The sequence below is a fragment of the Prionailurus viverrinus genome, chromosome C2 (genome assembly GCF_022837055.1).
Source record: "Prionailurus viverrinus isolate Anna chromosome C2, UM_Priviv_1.0, whole genome shotgun sequence".
Lineage (NCBI taxonomy): Eukaryota > Metazoa > Chordata > Mammalia > Carnivora > Felidae > Prionailurus > Prionailurus viverrinus.
Genome location: NC_062569.1, coordinates 100,297,375 through 100,317,911, shown reverse-complemented (window position 1 = coordinate 100,317,911; position 20,537 = coordinate 100,297,375). Strand labels below are relative to the sequence as shown.

General features: G+C 40.0%; 1 protein-coding gene across 2 annotated transcripts in view; it reads right to left on the bottom strand.

The window, feature by feature from the left end:
* The window catches only part of LOC125175599 (cell surface glycoprotein CD200 receptor 1-like), a 146,860-nt gene that overhangs the window by 79,199 nt on the left and 47,124 nt on the right, over positions 1 to 20,537 (bottom strand). The window contains exons 1-2 of one of the 2 annotated variants that reach the window (XM_047876305.1): positions 15,479 to 15,560; positions 5,957 to 6,016 (exon numbers count right to left, since the gene is read on the bottom strand). In XM_047876305.1, coding sequence (XP_047732261.1) covers positions 5,957 to 6,016; positions 15,479 to 15,542 — 124 coding nt within the window. In that variant the 5' untranslated portion in view covers positions 15,543 to 15,560. Of the gene's footprint in view, positions 1 to 5,956; positions 6,017 to 15,478; positions 15,561 to 20,537 lie in introns of those variants that run through there. The other variant, XM_047876303.1, reaches the window with a different exon arrangement.

Sequence of the window (20,537 nt, the reverse complement as noted above, 5' to 3'; positions counted from 1 at the left end):
CTATAGGTAGGACAGCATATGGTATCACCAGGTGGTCGAATTTCATACACAACCAGGGCACAGTTACTCTTCTCAGGAAACGCTGCTAAAATCCTTTTTAAAATCACTTTACGAATGGATATTGGAAAGTGGTGGTTTAAAGACATGGGTTCTTCTCTTCTTCCTTCTTAAAACTGACTAAAATATCAGTAGGTAATTTTTTTAAGTATAGACTCACCAAGACAAAGAGAACATGGAGGAAGACAAGCAGATGAAATATTTCAACTTGTTTTAAGGTGAAAAATGAACAGAAGAAGGCAAGTCCTTTAGGGTGGAATAACAGAAGGATGTTAGTGCCCACAGAACATCTAGAAGACTCCAGAACAGGAAGGGCTAAATGTATAAGAAGGGGTACGTGGGGGGTGAAGCGTGAGCTAACAGTTGGAAGCTTCTTTGAAGGTCTGTATTGGGAAGAGGTAGGATGCCCAGTCCACTCGCACCCTGTGCACCTTCCGCAAACAGCAGGAAACAGGAAGTGTGACCCAGAAAAAAGTGAACTGGAGAGAATCCAGAGTCAAGGATCCAGACAATGGAGGGTGGAGATGAAGTGCCAGACTAAAGAGAGATGCTAAAGAAAAGGCTGAGTTCTGAACAGTCTCTCTCTCTCTGTCTCTGTCTCTGTCTCTCTCTGTCACACACACACACACACACACACACACACTTCCCTCTATTTCCCAGCTCCCATAACACTAACAGTCAGCCTTATACCACTAAGACAATAGACTGGAGACTTATTTTCTGCAGAACCCGAACAGACTCAGAGATAAGACCTTCAGGTAATTAAAGAATCCGTCATTAGAAAAGAGAAGTTCAGGGGCACCTGGGTGGCTCAGTCAGTTAAGCAGCTGACTTCGGCTCAGGTCGGGATTTCACAGCTTGTGAGTTCAAGCCCCGCATCGGGCTCTGTGCTGACAGCTCAGAGCCTGGAGCCTGCTTTGGCTTCTGTGCCTCCCTCTCTCTGCCCCTCTTCGACTCACACTCTGTCTCTCTGTCTCTCTCTCTCTCTCTCTCAGAAAATAAATAAACATTAAAAAAAAATTTTTAGAAAAGAGAAGTTCATTTTCCCTCTTTCTGCCTATTGATGCCAACTGGTTGGCAGGACCACCCACAGACAGCATAGCTTCCAATCAGCTCAGTTTTGAATGCTCACTCTGAAATGATTGGAGAACCAAGGATTACCAGAGTAAAGAAAAGCTTCATACCTAAAACAAAGACATTAAAACTAGCAAATGTCAGGAAGGCAGAAGAAACTCAATTAAACAGACATGGAATCAAGCAGAGGACGGACCGAGGGAAGGAAAGTGTCCAGGACAATATCTGTGCAGCAGGTCTAGTGACCCAGCAGGCCAGATTGGAACAAGAGTGTGTAAAAACTCAAGAAGGGATGTCTTCAAAAAAAAAAAAAAAGGAACAGTTGGATTATCCTTACATTTGACCATGTGAAAATAGCATTAAGAGGTGTCCCCTAATTTTGTCAGTGAGTTTAGTGACAATTAAGAAGTACCTAGAGTAAACTTTAAATTGATCATTGAGGTTATTATACTATAGCTAAGAAATTATAGAAGAACCTGAAAAATAAAATCCTACCAAAAAAAATTGTGAAGAAAACTTATGAGTGACTGGATCCTTCTTAAAAAGCATAAATATTCACTTAAAAATACACTTTATTCTTCTCCTAAAACCATAAGTATTATTTTAATAGTACATTCACTACTCAAGGCAAGTTATTACTTGCACAGAACAGAAATAATTACATTTAATAATTTAAATTATTAAATTATTTTTATTATAATTATTAAAAAGTAAACATCAGTTAAAATATGGCTTCTTAAAACAAACTTCTGCATTAATCTTCTGGACATAATTCTGAATGGTGGAGAAGAAGGACATAAAAGAGGGGCTGGAGAAATTATCCTTGAGTGAAATTGACCATACACTCCTTTTTCATTCTTTCATAGCTTTTCTGAAGGAATGAAATCATCATACAAAAGCTGGAATTACTAACCTGAATTCCTCTCAATGGACAGACTCCTGTTGCCAGTCAGATGGAACACAGAGCAGGACAGCTTAGATACCCGGTGGTCCTCCCAGCAGCACGAACTCTGGACAGTCACTGTGTCATTGCCCAGTGGCTCTTCCACAGTGTGACAATCTCCCCCTGGGGTCCAGGAGATCTGCGCCGCTGGCTTCCCTGCAGCTGCCCTACACACGATAGCTCCATTCTCAAGTTGAAACAGGGTCACCTCAGGGGGCACTGCAGAGATGCAGGGGAAAATGCGTCAGTCTTAACACACGGATATGGAATAGAGAGTGACATCTGTTTCAGTCCAAATCTGGTTTTCTGACATCCCACAATATACGATGCTCCTTACCTAACACTGTCAGGTGATATCCATGAGAGAAATGCCCATGAGTTGTGACCACTTCACACCTGTAATATCCATCATGAGTGATGGCCACTGGATCGATCTGAAGGGCGGGATTCCGATCAGGTCTGGAGTCCCAGGATATTGTCTTGTCACTACAGTTTATGGCCCTGGTCTCATTTGTATCTCTCCTGTAGGCTCTAGTGCAGGAAGGCTTGTCTCTGAGGATTATTTCCCATCTTATTGTTACCAGCACAGCTTTCTGGGTGATCGGAGGGCAAGAGAGTACAGCCTTTGTGTCCACAGGCTTAGACAGGGAAGTGTTAGCTGAACACACACACAAAGCAAATGATGAAGAAAAAGTTGAAAAAGAAATCCATGTTAAATTTTCTACGACATAATATTTAAAGTATACTAGAACATGACCTTGCTGGTAACCTTATTCCAAAAATATTAGGCTTACATAAAAAATTAAACATGTGCAAAACGCATACAACACATTAAAACAAATCCAAAGATGAACCCATTTTTCTCCTTTATACTGTGGTCTTAGATAAACTATACCTATTTTCAGTGTGAGTAATATTTTAAGCATTTGTACATTGATTCACAGGCTTTGATATGTAAGAAACAAACAAGAAAACACAATATGAATTAACAGACAAAATCATCTAAATCTAATCTTTTTGTCATAGAGACTATTAGATTTGTCTTGTAACTCATGCTTACTAGGATAGAAACTAGAAAAACTGATGATTTGGTTTTCTCCACCTAGAATTTTAAAAAAAATTTTTTTAATGTTTATTTATTTTTGAGAGAGAGTGTGAGTGGGGGGAGGGGCAGGGAGAAAATCTGAAGCAGACTACAAGCTCTGAGCTGTCAGCACAGAGCCTGATGCATGGCTTGAACTCACGAACCACAAGATCATGACCTGAGCTGAAGTCAGATGCTTAACCAAGTGAGCCACCCACCCACCCCTCTCCTCCTAAGTATTAATGAGAGAGAATAAATCTGTAATATCAGAACTAAATGCTTACCCCTAAGAGTGGCAATTTGGACAAACATACTCATTAAAAACATAAGATGGGATTCATGTTGACCAATCTGGATATTTTTAAAGCTAATTTTATTTTTGGAGAATCACAATCAGTAAAATCAACAGATCTTCCTTCCTTCCTTCCTATTGAGTCACACGTACACTGCCAAACAGTTCAACTGTGAACTCTGCTCACAGATTGTGTCTCTATATTCGAATTACAAGAATTACATAAATTCACTCCTTTTGTCCAACTTTAAAGTCAAAATTAAGCCCTGTGACATACAACATAATGGGTCCCTGACTGGGAGAGGTTTGCTGAGAGAGGATTAAGGAAGGCAGAGTCCATGCACCTGTAACCCAGCTGACTGGCAAGGAGCTCATCGCTTTACATTGAGCAGAACTAGCGTGATGGGGCAAAATTGTTTTGTGCATGGAGCTTGTGGGTGCTAAACTCTCATTTGAGATCCCTCCTCTCCTTTTTTGGTGTACCCTGCCTCTTCTGTGATGATGGACTCATGACCTCGCATTTCACAGACCAATCAAGATCCCATAACTACAGGAAGCAAGAGAGGATATTTACTTACTTACATATTTTATTTATTTATTTATTTATTTATTTACTTACTTACTTATTTGCTTATTATTTATTTTTGAGAGAGTGGCTGAGGAAAAGAAAGGGAGAGAAACTTAAGTAGGCTCCACACCCAGCCCAGCATGGAACCCAGATGGGGCTTGACTCACGACCATAAAATCATGACCTGAGCCTAAATCAAGAGTCAGATGCTTAACTGACTGAGCCACCCATGTACCTCAGTGGGGGGTGGTGGGCAGATTTTAAAGCAGATCTGAGAGGGCAGTGAAATCCATGATCCATTCACCACTGCAAGTGGCACCCCGTGTACACAGTGAAAATGAGCCTTGGCCAAGGTTGGAGACAAGCAAAAAGTTAGCCGCTTAGAGAACAGCTAGACGGGGTGTGGGCGAACATCCATGTGCCCAAAAACAAGATACTGAAGATGAAATAAAATAGGGAAGAGGGTGGTGAAGAACACGTTGTGAATGTTCTTTTGTGTTCTCAGGGGTTTGCACTTCTGCTTGTGAACAGTCTAAGGTTTTAATATTTTGCCTGCTATTTATTCTCAAGATCTGAGTCTCTTCTTTAAAAGGAAATTACTAGCTAATCAAATAATCATATGCATTTTTAACAGGGGCGCCATCTCCAGAGAAGTGGCTCCCAGGGTGAGGATCCCAAGCACCATGGACAATCTCTGTTCTTTCACCTTCCTCTGCTCTAGGACCTTCCAGCAATCCCCCTTCACCTGTGATGGGACTTCTGTGATTCCTGTTAGTCACACTTTCTTTGTCCTCCTCTTTCTCTATTCACACCTGTTGCGATAATTTGCCAGTGACCAGTCACTCCCCCACACTCAGTGGGGTTGGCACCTGTCTAACAAATATGATCTCACAGCCCTGTAATCAGCTACCGTCATTTCACCTCCTGCGTCACAGGGGGATAGTGGGTGGATTCTCCTATTAGCTCCAGAACCAGCAGTCACCTTCCAGCTTCTCTGCATCCTGTGTCTATGACTCTCCTCCAGGCTCCTCCAGCCCTTCTGCACACAGACCAATCCCTATGAGATTTGGGGCTTTTCCTTTCTGTCCTCACTGCCAGATCTTAGATTACCACCCCATCACCACACATCTGGATTCCTGCAGAAGTCTCCTGACGTCTGTGTCCATCTCAAATCTCTCCCCTCTTTGGTTCACACCTGACCTTGCAGCAGGTCCAGGATTCTGGGACACGGGTGTGATCCCCTCCATCTAACACCCCTCAGAGACCTCTCCCTGCCCGAAGACAACACTTACATGTCCTTGTGTTGCCTTTGAAAGCCCTCTTTTGCAGATGGACTCACCTTTGCCATCTTATCAAACCTCAGCCGCCCCCACACTTCGCAAAGAAAACACCAAGCACCACTGCATATCTGGGTCTTTCCTCACATCGTTCCTTCAGACTGGGGTGGCCTACAGACCACTCTCTGTCCACAAAAACGCTCCTCTTCCCTTAAGAGCCATTTCACACGCTGCACCTGCCGTGAAGCCTTCTCAGAGCCTTGCTGCTTCGCCTTCTCCTCTACACTCCCAGCACACTTGATGTGAGTGCTCATCTCCTCTGTCAAATGCCATCTGTGCTGACATCTGGGCTCCCCCGCAAAATGAGCCCCTTAGGGTGCTCTGGTGCTCTAGCTACTCTTGTTTGTCCCCGTGTTCCCCACATGGCCTAGCACAGTGCCTGACAGGGAGAGCTCCATAATCCTCAGGTGGAATGTTCACTGCCTGGGGGGAGGAGGCCCGGGGTCATTCAGGGTCCCTCACACCTCAGCACTCAGACCACCATACTCTTCAACCGGGCTCAGGACGGCCCCGTGACCAGACCGTCAACTCTGTTCCTGAGGAAGTTCAACACTTTTCCCTTTAGCACTGACCTCTAGAAAAAAATTAAAAATCATATTACCTTCCACAGGGAGTATGAAACTTCTCTGTTGTCTGTCCATAAGTGAACTGTTGGTTGAAGCTAGAAAATATTGAGAGAAAAGTGAATGAAACCAATTTTAGAGACTTAAATGGAGTGCAAGCCACTGTTTATCCACATCTTACATACACTATGATAGACAATCAGTTATTTGTAATTAAATTCCACAAAAAAGATTTACAAAACAGGAACTAGAAGTTATTCCGTCATTATGTTGAAAACCATGTTAACATTTAAAAATTATGCCATAAGCTCTTCATCAATGATTTCCCATTTATGAGACACCTTGCTCTGTACTTGACAATAATTTTCTCCAGGGTAACCCTGCCTCCACTCCTCTCCTAGCCACAGTGGATTGTTCCATCATGGGTACCTCACATGAAGGGGACTGAGTATAGTGTTTTCTCCAGATCCACCCCCTGATTAAAGTTGTTCAATACACTGGTGGGCACCTCACCCAGCTGCACAAATGAGAGTACTTTCACGAGAATTTTGGAACCAGATTGAGAATAGTCCATTCTTCTTTTCCTCCCCTTTTCTTACAGCGATCACTAAATTTATGTGTCTACTTGGTGAGGCCATGGTTCCTAGACATATTTAGTTAAACACAATTCTCGATGTTTCTGTGAAGGTATTTTTTAGATAAGATTCTAACATTTAAATGGATAGGCTTTCAGTAAAGGAAATTACCTTCCATAATGTGCGTGGGCCTTGTCCAAACAGTTGAAGGTCTTATTTAAAAAAAGACTGACCTGCTGGGAAAGGGAAATTCTATAGCAGTCTGCTTTCAGACTCAAACTGCTCCTCTTCCTGGCTGTCCAGCCGCTTGCCCAGCCTGCTGATTCTGGACTTGCCAAGCCTCTACAATCATGTGAACCAATTCATTAAAAAGTGTCTCTCTTTCCCCTCCCTTCCTCTCTCCTTCTGTCTTTCCTTTCTCTCGCCATTATTCTGTTTCCCTGAGGACTGCTGACTAATGCATCTATCCTGGGAAGAATGAAGCAGAAGCAGAGAGAGAGAGAGAGAGAGAGAGAGAAAGAAACTAGCTAAAGTTTCTAATTCCATCCTTCCTGAGACCTGCATGCATTCCTTCCCTTAGACTTTCTGACAATCAAAGACTTTTCTGACAATCAGATTAGTCCTAATCTACTTCAAATCTGGGTTCTGAAAAGATCTGTATGAAGTAAAACACAACAATTTTTTTAAATTATGATTTATCCTGTGGAATATTGTGTGTGCTCGAGAAGAATGTATTCTGCTATTGTTGGAAAGAATGTTCTATACATGTCTGTTAGGCCATTTGGCCTACAGTGTTGTTCAAGTCTATTGTTTCCTTATTGGTTTTATTTGGAATCATCTGTTCATTTCTCAGTGTGGGTTGTTACAGTTCCCTGTAAATGCTGTATTGTTTTCTATTTCTTCTTCAGGTCTGTTAATATCTGCTCTATATATTTAGTGCTCTGATGTTGGATGCATAAATATTTACAAATGTTAAGTTCTTTTGATGAAATGACTTCTTTACCTTTAGAGAGTGAAGATCTCTGTCTTTGTTTACAGTTTTTGACTTAAAGTCTCTTTTCTCTAATATTAAATATAGCTATCCTTACCTTCTTTTGGTTTTTATTTCCCTGGAACACCTTTTTCCATCCATTCACTTTCAGCCTGCGTATATTCTTGGCTAAAGTCAGTCTCTTGTAGGTGGCATATTGTTGAATCTTGGTTTCTTATCCATTTGCCCGCTATATACCATGTGATTGGAGAATTGAGTCCATTTAATTTTTTAAATGTTTATTTATTTTTGAAAGAGAGAGAGAGAGAGGGAGAACAAGCAGGGGAGGGGCAGAGAGAGGAGGACAGAGGATCCAAACAGGCTCCCAATATGGGGTTCCAACTGCCAAACCACAATATCATGGCCTGAGCTAAAGTCAGATGCTCAACCAACTAAGCCACCCAGGTGCCTCTATATTTATATTAAGACAACTGATAGGAAAGTATGTACATACTATTGCTATTGTGTTCATTGTTTTCTGACTATTTTGAAGTTCTGTTATTCCTTTCTTCCTCTCTTGCTGGCTTCCTTTGTGATTTGATGATTTTTTTTTTTTTTTGCAGTATGATTTGATTTCTTTTTCTATATCTTTTTGTATCTACAAAATGTTTTTCTTTGCGGTAACTATGAGGCATATGTACAACACCTTATACTTACTTTAAGCTGCTTACAGTGTAATTTTATTGCATACAATACTCAATATTTTTACATCTCCTCCCTCATTTTATTTTACCGATGTCACAATTTACATAGTTTTAACTTGTGTATTCACTAACAGATTATTATAGCTATAATTATTTTTAGAAGTTTTTATAAGCATGTGTACTAGTGTTAAAAGTAGTCCACACACCACCACTGTGGGATTACATTATTCTGAATTTAATTATATATTGGCCTTTACCAATGTGTTTTACTCTACATATGTCACCATGTTGCTGGTTAGCACCCTCTCGTTTCATTTTATTTATTTATTTATTTTCACTTTATTTATTTTTGGGAGAGTTCGATTGGGGTGGTGCAGAGTGAGAGGAATAGAGAGAGAATCCCAACCTGGCTCCACACTGTCACCACAGAGTCCAATCTGGGCTCGACCCCACGACCAAGAGATCATGACCCGAGACAAACGCAAGGGTCATACACCTAACCGACTGAGCCACCTAAGTGGGCCAGCGTCCTCTTATTTCAATTTGAAGGGCTCCCTTTAGAATTTCTTGTAAGCTAGGTTTAGTACTGATGAAGTCTGTCAGCTTCTTGTTTTTTCTAGGAAAGTCTTTACCTCACCTTTATTTCTGGTTTGCCAAGTGAAGGATTTCCATGGCTGGATTTTCTTTCAGCACTTTGAAGGTCTGGGTCTGCAAGGTCTGTGCTGAGAAATCTGGGCATCCTTTATATACGACCACTCACTTTTCCTCTGCTGCTTTCAAAAGTTTCTCTTTTCTATTTGACTGTAATGTGTCTTAGTGCAGATTTCTTTACAGTCAATCAAGTTCTGTGGTCTTCATGGATCTGGATGTTCATTCCCCACAGATTTAGGAGATTGCCTCTCATTATTACTTTGCATAAGCTTTCTGCTCCTTTCTGTTATGCTTATCTGGGGCTCCAGTAATGCCTATATTACCTGGTTTGTTGGTGTTTCATAACATCCTGAGACTTTCTTCCCTCACTTCCATTCTTTCTGTTGGTTTGCTTTTTATCTCTGACTGGATGATTTCAAATTATGTCTTTGTGTTCACTAATTATTTCTTCTGCTTGATGACTCTGCTGTTGGAACTCTTGATTGAATTTTTCAGTGTAGTCTTTGCATAAAATTTGCCGTTGTGTCCTTTACATGATTTGTACCTCTTTTTTTGAACACTCCCTTTGCTCATAGATTGTTTTCTAGATTTTATTTAGGGGTCAAACTGTGTTCTCCTGTAGCTCACTGAGCTTCCTTAAGTAGACTATTTTTGAATTCTTTGTCAGGCATGCAGAGCTCCATTGCTTTGACATCAGCCGCTGGGGCTTGATATTGTTCTTTTAGTGATGTCATGTTTCCTTGAATGTTTTGGAAGCTTTGCATCGCTCGTGTCTTCACACTTGAAGGAGCTGTCACCACCACCCACCCCTCCCACCCACCTCCCACCAGTCTTTACTGCCTGGTTTCTTCAGAAAAAGATATTCACCTGTCAGCCCAGCTGGAGATTCTGGGAGGTCTCTCAGACCTTTCCTAAGGAGGTACCTTCTCCATTCCCGAGGTTCCTTTTGAGGTGGAAGTCTTAGGATTCTGTGTCTTCTCTCCATCCCACAAAAGCAGACAGAATTCTGAAACCCTCCTTTTTATTTACACGACGGAAATTCCCTGAAGTGCTCAGGGTTGTGGGCCTTCTCCCAAATCACCAGACTGCTGACATCCATGCACACTATCTAGGGAGGTTCCCATCATCTGTGGGAAAGTGTGGGGCTGGCCACAGAGAGGGTGATAGGATTCTGCAATATCAAGACAAGGTGACAGCACTTAATAGTCAGGGGCAAAGCACATAATCATAAACAGTAGCGAGGCCAGAATGACAACCAAGAGGCTCTGACCTGAAAGATCTGGGGCAAAAGCCAGATAAATCTTAGTGCTCTTAAGGGTAAGAGAGAAGGGCAGCCAAAGACGGTATGGTTTGCCTTATATGGCCAGATCAAGGATAAATGGGTGTCTTACATCAGTTTTGCTTCCTGCAACAAAAATACCAAAGAGTGGCATAATAACAAACACTTTATCTCACAGTTCTAGAAGCTGGAAGTCTAAGATCAAAGTACTAGCAGACATGATGTCCAATGAAAGCCCACTCCCTGGCTTGTAGACAGCTGTCTTCTCACTGTATTCTCACATGGAGTGGCAGAGGGAGAGAGAAAGAGAAAAAGCGGGCTCTCTTGGGTCTCTTCTTATAAAGGTACTAATCTGAGAGCTCTATCCTCATGACAAAGTTACCTCCCAAAGTCTCCCTCTCCAAAGGACATCCCATTGGAGATTGGGTTTTGACATAAGAGTTTTGGAGGACACATTCAGTCCAGAGCAGTGAGTAAGAACTAGGGTCAGCTGTGATAATGGAAAATCATGGTCCTTCACCAGGTTTCTATATCCAAACCAGTTTTCAGACTCAAAGCCACACAATTTTGAGCTGACATTTCAAAATTACAAAACACAGGAAGAAACAAGGAACCATAAAGTCAAATAATATTATTTTTATTAGCTGCCATCTGTTATTCCTAGAGAGAAGAATAAGATTCAGAACTTCAGATAGTAGAATTATGAAACACCAGGCATAAAATAAATGTGGTGAGGATGTTTAAAGAAATAAAAGGAGAATTAAAACACAAACAAGAAATATATGCTTCCCCCACACCCCACTCCTCCAAAAATAACTAGGCAGATTAGGAGAATACAAAAGAGTTCAATTTACTCATTGATTCACTGCTTATTGAAACTGGAAAACTATAGCAAAAAACAAATATACAGGATACGAGAAAGAGAGAATTTCAGAAAGTCATGACATCTTCTTACAATATAAGACCATTTCGTCTCTTTAAAAATCTGTTCTCTAGTGTAGTCACTTTTTTTTTAACACTTATTCATTTTTGAGAGACAGAGCACAAACAGGGGTGGGCAGACAGAGAGGGAGACACAGAATCTGAAGCAGGCTCCGGGCTCTGAGCTGTCAGCACATGCCCAACACAGGGCTCGAACTCACAAACCATGAGATCATGATCTGAGCCAACATCGGATGCTTAACCCACTGAGCAACTCAGGTGCCCCTAGTGTAGTCACCTTCATGCATTATCTCAGCTACATCTTCCGGATAACTTGCTGCAGCTTCTACAACAGCACCTGCTGCTTCATCTTGCTCTTTTGTGTTATGGAGACAGTTTCTTTCCTTAAACCTCATGAACCAACCTCTGCTAGCTTCCAACTTTTCTTTCACAGCTTCCTCACCTCCTTCAGTCTCCATAGAATCAAGGAGAGTTAGGGCCTTTCTCTGCATTAGGCTTTGGCTTCAGGAAATGTTGTAGCTCTGTGGGTCTTCTTTGAAGATCACTGAAACTCTCTCCTTATCAGCAATAAGGTTGTTTCACTTCCTTATCATTAGTGCGTTCATGAGAATAGCACTTTCATTTCCTTCAGGAACTTTTCCTTCACATTCATAACCTGACTAACTGCTGGCACAAGAGGCCTAGCTTTTGACCTGTCTCAGCTTTCAACATGCCTTCCTGGCTAAGCTTATGAATTATTTCTAAGTTTTGATTTCAAGTGAGAAATATGCAACTCCTCCTTTCACTTGAGTACTTAGAGGTCATTGGGAGGTTATTAATTAGCCTAATATCAATATTGTTGTGTCTTATGGAGACCTATCAATATTGTTGTGTGAGGGAGGCTTGATGAGAGGGAGACAGAGATGGCGGAAGAGCCAAAACACACACACACACACACACACACACACACACACACGTATCACTTACATCCACCATGGACATATGGACATGGTTAGTGACACCACAAAACAATTACATAATAACATCAGAGATCACTGATCACAGATCACCACAACAAATATAATGTAATCCCAAAGCTTCAAATATTTCAAGAATTACCAAACTGTGACACAGAGACACAGAGTGAGCAAATGCTGTTGGAAAAATGGTGCTGATAGATGTACTCAATGCACGTTTGGCATACCTTCAACTTGTAAAAACCATGATACCTTCAAGGTACAATAAAGTAAAACAATGGTACAATGAAACAAGATATGGCTCTATACCTAGTAACAGCTTCAAAATACATGAGGCAAAATTGGCAAAATTAAATCAAAAACATTAACAGAAATGAAGAATGTCTTTGATGACCTTATTAATAGTCTGGATATGGCTGAAGAAAGAATCTCTAAGCTAGAGAATATATCAATAGAAACCTCCAAAACTGAAAAAAGAGAGAATAAACAATTAAAAAAAAACACAACAGGTATCCAAGGACTGTGGGACAACTACCAAAATGTGTAAAACATGTGTAATGGAAAAATCAAAAGAAAGAAGAATGAGAGAAAAAGAACAGAGGAAATTTTTGAAACAATGACTTAGAGTTTCTCCAAGTTACTATAAGATACCAAACAAAGTTCCAGGAAGCTTGGAAAATACAAAGCAAGAAAAAAATCTGAGGGAAATAAACTTGACCTGGCATATCATATTCAAACTATACAAAATCAAAGATTAAAAAAATCTGAGAAAACTCCAGAGAAATAAAACACCTCATAGAAAAATAAAGATGAGAATTGTATCCAACTTCTAAGAAACCATGCAAAGAGAGAATGAAATAAAATATTAAAAATGTTAATAAAAAAAACCCACTACCCTAGAATTCTGTATCCTACAAAGTTACCCTTCAAAAGTGACAGAGAAATAAAAGACTTTCTCAAACAAACAAAAATTGGGGGAAGTTGCTTCCAGTAGACTTGCCTTGTAAGAAATGTTAAGAGTCCTTCAAGGAGAAGGAAATAATATAAGTCAGAAATTCAGAACTACATTAATGAAGAAAGACAATTGGAGAATGAATAAGAGAATGTAAAATAAAAGCTTTCTTTTTTTTTTCTTAATTGATCCAACAGACAACATTTTATTCAAAATAATAAGAGGGGCGCCTGGGTGGCGCAGTCGGTTAAGCGTCCGACTTCAGCCAGGTCACGATCTTGCAGTCCGTGAGTTCGAGCCCCGTGTCGGGCTCTGGGCTGATGGCTCGGAGCCTGTTTCCGATTCTGTGTCTCCCTCTCTCTCTGCCCCTCCCCCGTTCATGCTTTGTCTCTCTCTGTCCCAAAAATAAATAAACGTTGAAAAAAAAAAATTTAAAAAAAAAAATAAATAATGTATTCTTTGAATATACATTTATGTTGTATATAGTATATAGATATTTAATATGCAACTATATAAATATATTTATATATGTTTAATTGGATAGAGTATATTTATATAGAAGTGAAATGAGTGACAGTAAGTACACAAGGAATGGCCAAAATCTACACCACTAATAATACCAAATGCTGGCAAGGATAGGAAGCAACATGGACTCACTGATTGCTGGTGGGAATGCAAAATGCTACAGCAACTTTGGAATACAGTTTGACAAGTTCTGAAAAAACTGAACACACTCTTACAAAACGATCCAGCAAAAGCACTCCTTGGTATTTACCCAGTTAGGTTGAAAATTATGTCTCCACAAAGTCCCCCACACAGTTGTTAATAACAACTTTATTCTTAGTTGCCAACACTTGGAAACAACCAAGATGCCCTTCAGTAGGTAAATGGCTTTAATAAATTAGGATTATGCAGACGACAGAATATTGTTCATTGCTAAAAAGAATGACCTACAGAGCCATGAAAAGACAAAGAGGAAACTGAAATACCTATTACTAAGTGAAAAAAAGCCTATGAAAAGGCTACATACCATATAATTCCAACTATAAAATATTCAGAAAAAGGCAGAAACCATGGAGGCACTAAAAAGATGAGCAGTTGCCATGGTTTAGAGGGGAGGGAGGATAAATACAGGGAACACAGAGGACTTTTAGGGCAGTGAAACTACTCTGTATGATACTATAGTAATGGATACAGGCCATTGTACTTTTGTTCAAACCTATAGAATGCCCAAGACCGAGAAATGAACCCTATGTAAACTATGGCCTTGGGGTGATGATTATGTGTCAGGGTAGGTTCATCACTTGTAACAAATGTAACACTCTGGAGGGGATGTTGATAATGAAATAGAAGCTGTGCCTAGGTGGGGTTAGGAGGTGAGGTATATGGGAAATCTCTGCCCCTTCCTCTCAATTTTGCTGTAAACATAAAATTGCACTGAAAAAAATTAAGTCTTAAAATACAAACAGCAAAAAACAAACAAACAAACAAACAAACACCTTTTTATACTAAATGGATGTTTAATTTTATCAAATACATGTTTCAATTTTACGGTTTTTCCCCTCCAAATATGTAATGGAGTCAATTACATGAACAGGTTTAATTACTCTTTTCAATTACATCTTTTTGTTGTCATCTGTTTCCTGCCACATGTAAGTATTTCTCTAGTGATTTTTCATGAGTCAAATCTGCCATTCACTGTCTTCTGAGTTCTTCCCAAATGTTCCTCCCTCCCTCCCAATTTCTTTCATCTTTCCTGGCCCTAGATTCCCATCTTTCTTTCTCTAAAGAACTGGTTTTCCTCACACTTAACTGGACATATATGGAAATGTGGAAGGCAGTGTTGCTCAGAATGTTTTGGAACTTCTTTCAGATAATTGGAAGGAAAGACAGGACTGATTCAAAAGTTTGTTTCCACCTGCCTGAGTCTGCTCTAATTTTAGCTCCCCCACTCATTTGTTCTACTGTTCATGCTTTGGGATAACATTCCATTTGTTCTGGTGTGAGGTTGAAATCAGAGACTTTGAATAGATTATCATTACTATATTCTTATGTTCTCTGATCCTTGTTGTCTGAATCAAATTTTCCCCATATACTTTTTGCCTCTATTTAAAAATTTAAAAACCCCATAGAAAGTTAGGGTTTCTTTCTTAGCCTGTGAGCTGGAAATACTAGAAATATCAAAGGAGAAACAATAATCACACAAATAAACATAAGGTCCAAAAAACGAGAATTCAAAGAGACAATAAAAGTGCACACCGAAACACTGGAGGAAACACTACATTTTATCTAGTCACACAAGTTCAGTGTCACTCCATTTCAGAGGCCTCCACATTACACTGGACTCAGCCGGACAACTAGTCAGTGCACCACTGACATAGGGTAGATCAGAAGGTTTGCTGGATAATAAACAAATTTATCACTGCCACTAGGACAAATTACAAACCATTTTATGAGTGGATAAAGGGCCTCCTTGTCACTACTGAAAATATCTTTACTTTTTGCAAAAAAATGTCACAGCATAGACTTACCAGACACCATGATATTGATGGAGATCAGTACCCTCAAAGCTGACATTCTCCCCAGAGTATGCATTTGGAGTGGTTAGCCACGGACTAGCCACGAACGGGAAATGTTGCTGAGTTTTGTTGAGTGATAAAAAAAAAACCCAACACGTATAATTCATTGGTTCTTGCAAAGTACTGAAGTGACAAAATGAATTATGTAGCAATTCATTTAGAAAGTAGTATTTTGGGAAGCATAAATTACACATGGTAAAATGCACAAATCTTTTAGTGGATAGCTTCATGAATTTTTACATGTGTATGCACCTAGATAGTCACCTCCAAAACCAAGGTAAGACCATTTCCACTCTTCAAGAAGTTTCCTTCCTGTTCCTTCTCTGTCAATATCCCTTCCCGAGAGAGAAACTCTACTCTGACTTCTATCACCATTTTGCCAGTTTTTGAACTCCATAAAAATGAAATTCTTTCCATAGTTCATTTTTATAATGCCACGTAGTTGTTCTTTGGTCTGACCATGCCATAATTTATTCATCTATTTTGCTGTGTACTTGGATTTTCCATTTCAGGAAAAATACAATTAAAGCTTCTATGAACATTTGTGTTTTGTACATATCTTTTGCTTTACTTAGGCCTTTATTTTCTTGGGTACATACCAAAAAATTAAAATTGATGGCCACAGATAGGATAGAGATAATGTGTGGATTAATGAAGGCTTCCTATTATGTTGAATTGTGTTCTGTTGAAATTCTAACCCTCATTTCCTCAAATGTGACCTTATTTTGATCAGGGTCATTGCAGATCTAATTAGTTACGATGAGGCCACAGGATTAGGTTAAACCCTAATCCAATGACTGGTGTTGTTACAAAAAGAGGGAAATTGGACACATACACACATGGAGAATGCCATGTAGAAATGAAGGCAGAGATCAAGGCACACCCTCCACAAGCCAATGAACTCCAAAGATTTCCAGTACACCACCAGAAGCTAAGAGAGAAGCAAGGAACACATTCTTTCTTCTTGCTCTAGAAGATTTCAAGATTCATTTGATGGTGAGTCACAACACAAAAAAACATTTGAATAGATGAGAAGCAGAACTCTTTCTTACTTACAGCTCCAAAAAAGAGAAGACTGCCACAGAGGACCACACAGGGCCCTCATAGACAGTGTAACACCGAGCTAGAGCTGTAGAATGCAGCAAATGCATGGCAAGTGGGGTGGAGTTAGGTTTGAAGGGCTCCCAGAAAGGCTAACTTGAATACTTTTCCAGGTTCCTGTGCATAATTGTATACGGGCCTGTTCCTAGTTGTCTGGTACTTAGTCCTGGGGCATGAAGTGGGAAAGCCCAGATAAGGGAAATTGGGGTGGGAAATGATTTAATCAGTTGCTCAAGAAGGGGAACTGACTCCTCTAGACAGAGCCTTAAAAATGGGTCTAGACAATATTTTTTTAATTAAGAACTGTATTAAAATTGACCCATTGATCTCTACGTCAGTTTTAATCTTGATTATTTGGGGTATTTGAGTACATAAGTTGCCCTAAACAGTTGCCTTTTATTGGGGATGAGTGTTAATGTAAGGTCATTTGTTTTTAGCAGCATTAAGTAAAATTAGTAAATGAGAATCTGTTACCTCCAGAACCCAAAAGGGATTAAAAGTTGTTGGACTTGTATGTCCTTAGTGAGTATGGTAAACAAAACTCCTTGGATGAAAATGTTATTAATGTAATATCATACTTGTGTGTGTGGGGAAAGGTGGATGCAGTTAAAATCCTGCCTGCAAAGCCTGAGTGTGACAGCAGGGCTGCTGAGATCATCCAAGGGCAGTCCAGTAGAGGTGTATTGTGCCCCTTTAGAGATGACGGCAAACTCAAAGACTGCTGAAATACGCACTGAATAAAACGTATCAGATGTCATTACTAATTTTAATAATGTTGTATTTGGGGCATGTGGGTTTTAATGGATGCAGCACTGGCACTAAGGTTGCAATAAGCTACCCTGAGGCACCATTTATTCTTTGCATGTTTTAGAACAGGTGCAATTGAGGTGTCAAATGGGGACCCAGTGGGAATAATCACGTAATTATTGATTAGGTCTTATAGAATGTTTCAATCATTAAAGGACCTATTTTAACCTCATTGAGCCATATTAACTGTTTTAATTAAAGGCCACAGCATCCTGTTTTGTCTAACTTAATTTGTGACATACTTAATTTATTTACTTATTAATTAATTAATTAATTTAAACTGATTGCTTATTGCATCAGAGTGTGTATTCCCTTATTTTAGTCTCTTCAGGCTACTACAACAAAACACCATAGACTGGGTGACTTATAAACAATAGAAATTTATTTCTTGCCATTCTAGAGTTGGGAAGTCTAAGAACAAGACGCCAAACACATTTGGTGTCTGCTGAGAATCTGCTTGCTAGTTCGTAGACCAATTTTTCATTATGTCCTCATATGGTAGAAAGGATGAGCTAGCTCTCTGCAGTTTCTCTGGACGTTCCTCCCACTCATGAAGGCTATGTCCTTATAACCTAATCAGCTCCCAAAGTCTCCGCCTCCAAATGCCATCACACTGGAAAAACAGGCTTCAATACAAAAATTGGGGTGAGGGAGACAAGTACATAGTCTACAGCAGACTGAAAACACAACTTAAGGTTGGACCTGGAAAGTGTGACCCATGTGGCCTATTGCTCCTATTGTCCTAATTGTATACAGGAAGTGGAGTCTAGCCATTTAGGACTGTTGTTTGTTTTTTCTTAATCTTCCAACACCAAGAAGATTTGGGTAAGGAGACACATGGAAACCACCAGCAGACACAGCAGCAGGCTGCAAGTTAAAGCACAAGCTTACCAATAGGCAACACTTCCCAAGCTGTTCTCCTGGTGATTTGGAATCAATTAGTAAGGCAAGAGCAGACCCCCAAGAAGCTATGCAAGAGTAAGCAGTTGTGGCCATGCAATCTTGCCCATAGTGTCAATGTTTTGTAAGATCGAAAGATTTTTTTTGATGGTGGACACAACACAATGACACTCAGATAGATGAAAGGCAAACTGTCTATAATTCCAAATGAAAGATGGCTGCCATGCTTGGCCACACAGGGGATGAACCAGGTTCTGTTCTGGTAATAGTGAGAACTGTAGGGAGAAGCTTTTGTATGGCAGACGGAGTGGAGTTCACTTGGTGTCCTGGGTTCCCATGCATTGGCTAATTGGAATGATTTCATGGGATCCAGAGCACAAGGACTCTCCCTAGTGGTCTAGGTTTGGGTCCTGGGGCTATCAGGGTAGGTGCATGTTGGATAGCACTCTGGAGTGGGATCCCTCATAAGGAAGTGGTTGGGATGGGGACTTAATCAAGTGCTCCACAGGGGGAACTAACTGCCTCTAGCAGGGGCCTCAAAACTGAACAAAGACAGCACGGAAAAATCTGTCTCGAATAGCTCTCAGAAAGAACCCACCCTGCTGACACCATGATCTTGGAATTCTAGCCTTCAGAACTGTGACACAGTCATTTCTGTTGTTTCAGCCACTTAGATTCTGGTCCTTTATTGAGGCAGCCCTAGAAAACTAATACTCTTCCCAACTAATAGTGCCATTTTTAATTCCTACCATTTGTGCAGGCCAGTTGTACACATCCTCAGCACATCTCCCAAGACAGTTGGTCACATTTTACATCTCAACTGATTGGCCACGTTTCAAGTAGACACCATCCCTCCTGGGTGACAAATAAGATATTGGATGTCATCATTTTAGAGCATTATTTGTTTTTATGGACGTTATGATGCTCAAAACTTTTCTGATAGCATTCTTCCCTTGTTTTAAAATTTTATCTTTTTAAAAATGTATCTTATGTTTTTAAAGTGTGTGTGTGTGTGTGTGTGTGTGTGTGTGAGCGGCTAAGGGAGAAAGAGAATATTAAGCAGGCTCCATGCTTAGCACGGAGCCCAGTGTGGGGCTTGATCCCATGACCCTGGGATCCTGACCTGAGCTGAAATAAACGGTTGGACACTCAACCAACTGAGCCACCAAGGTGCCTCAATAACATTATTTCTTAAAGGAACAAATATACTTAATCTTTTCACAGCACATGAGAACATTGCCAAAAAATTATTCTGAACTATTCTTCAATATACAACTTTAAATGGTAGAGATACAGTTTATAATACAGTCTTAAAAAATACATAAACTTTGAATTCTTTTAGAATGGTTTAGTCAAATTTTGCAGAACTTAAATGAACTGATGTATGACTTTGATGACAACACACTGAGGAGGAGGAGGTTAACTTGGGGTTATTTTTTGAATATAGGGCCAGATAAAGATCCAGCTTCATTCTTTTGCAGGTGGTAATCCAATTTGTTCACTTGTTGGAGAGATTATTCTTACCCCCATTTGTCTTGGCACTTTTGTTGAAAATTAATGAGCCGTAAAAGGATGGTTTTATCTGTGGACTCTAAATTATTTTCCATTGATCTGCATGCCTATACTGTGGGCAACACCAAATGGTTTAGATCATTAAAGCTTTGTAGGAAGGTTTTTTTTTTTTTAATGTTTGTTTATTTTTGCGAGAGAGAGAGCTCCCGGCGAGTGGAGGAGGGGCAGAGAGAGAGGGAGACACAGAATCGGAAGCAGGCTCCAGGCTCTGAGCTGTCAGCAGAGACCCTGATGCCAGGCTCAAACTCATGAACACTGAGATCATGACCTGAGCTGAAGTTGGACCCTTAACCGTCTGAGCCACCAAGGCACCCCTGCTTTGTAGGAAGTTTTAAAATTGTGAATGTCAGTTATTCTCATATTTCAATATTGGTTTTATTATTTAGGGTCTCTTGAAATTCCACATGAATTAGAGGATTTTCCATTTCTGCCAGGAAAGGCCATTGGGATTTTGATAGTGATTGCATTAAATATGTAAATCTCTTTGAGGAGTTTTGCTGTTTTATCAATATTGTCTCTAATCCATGAATATAAGAAATCTTTCCATTTATTGATATCTTTTTTTACTTCCTTTCAGCAATGTTTTACAGTTTTCAGTGTATACATCTTGCAACTCCTTGGCTAAATTTAT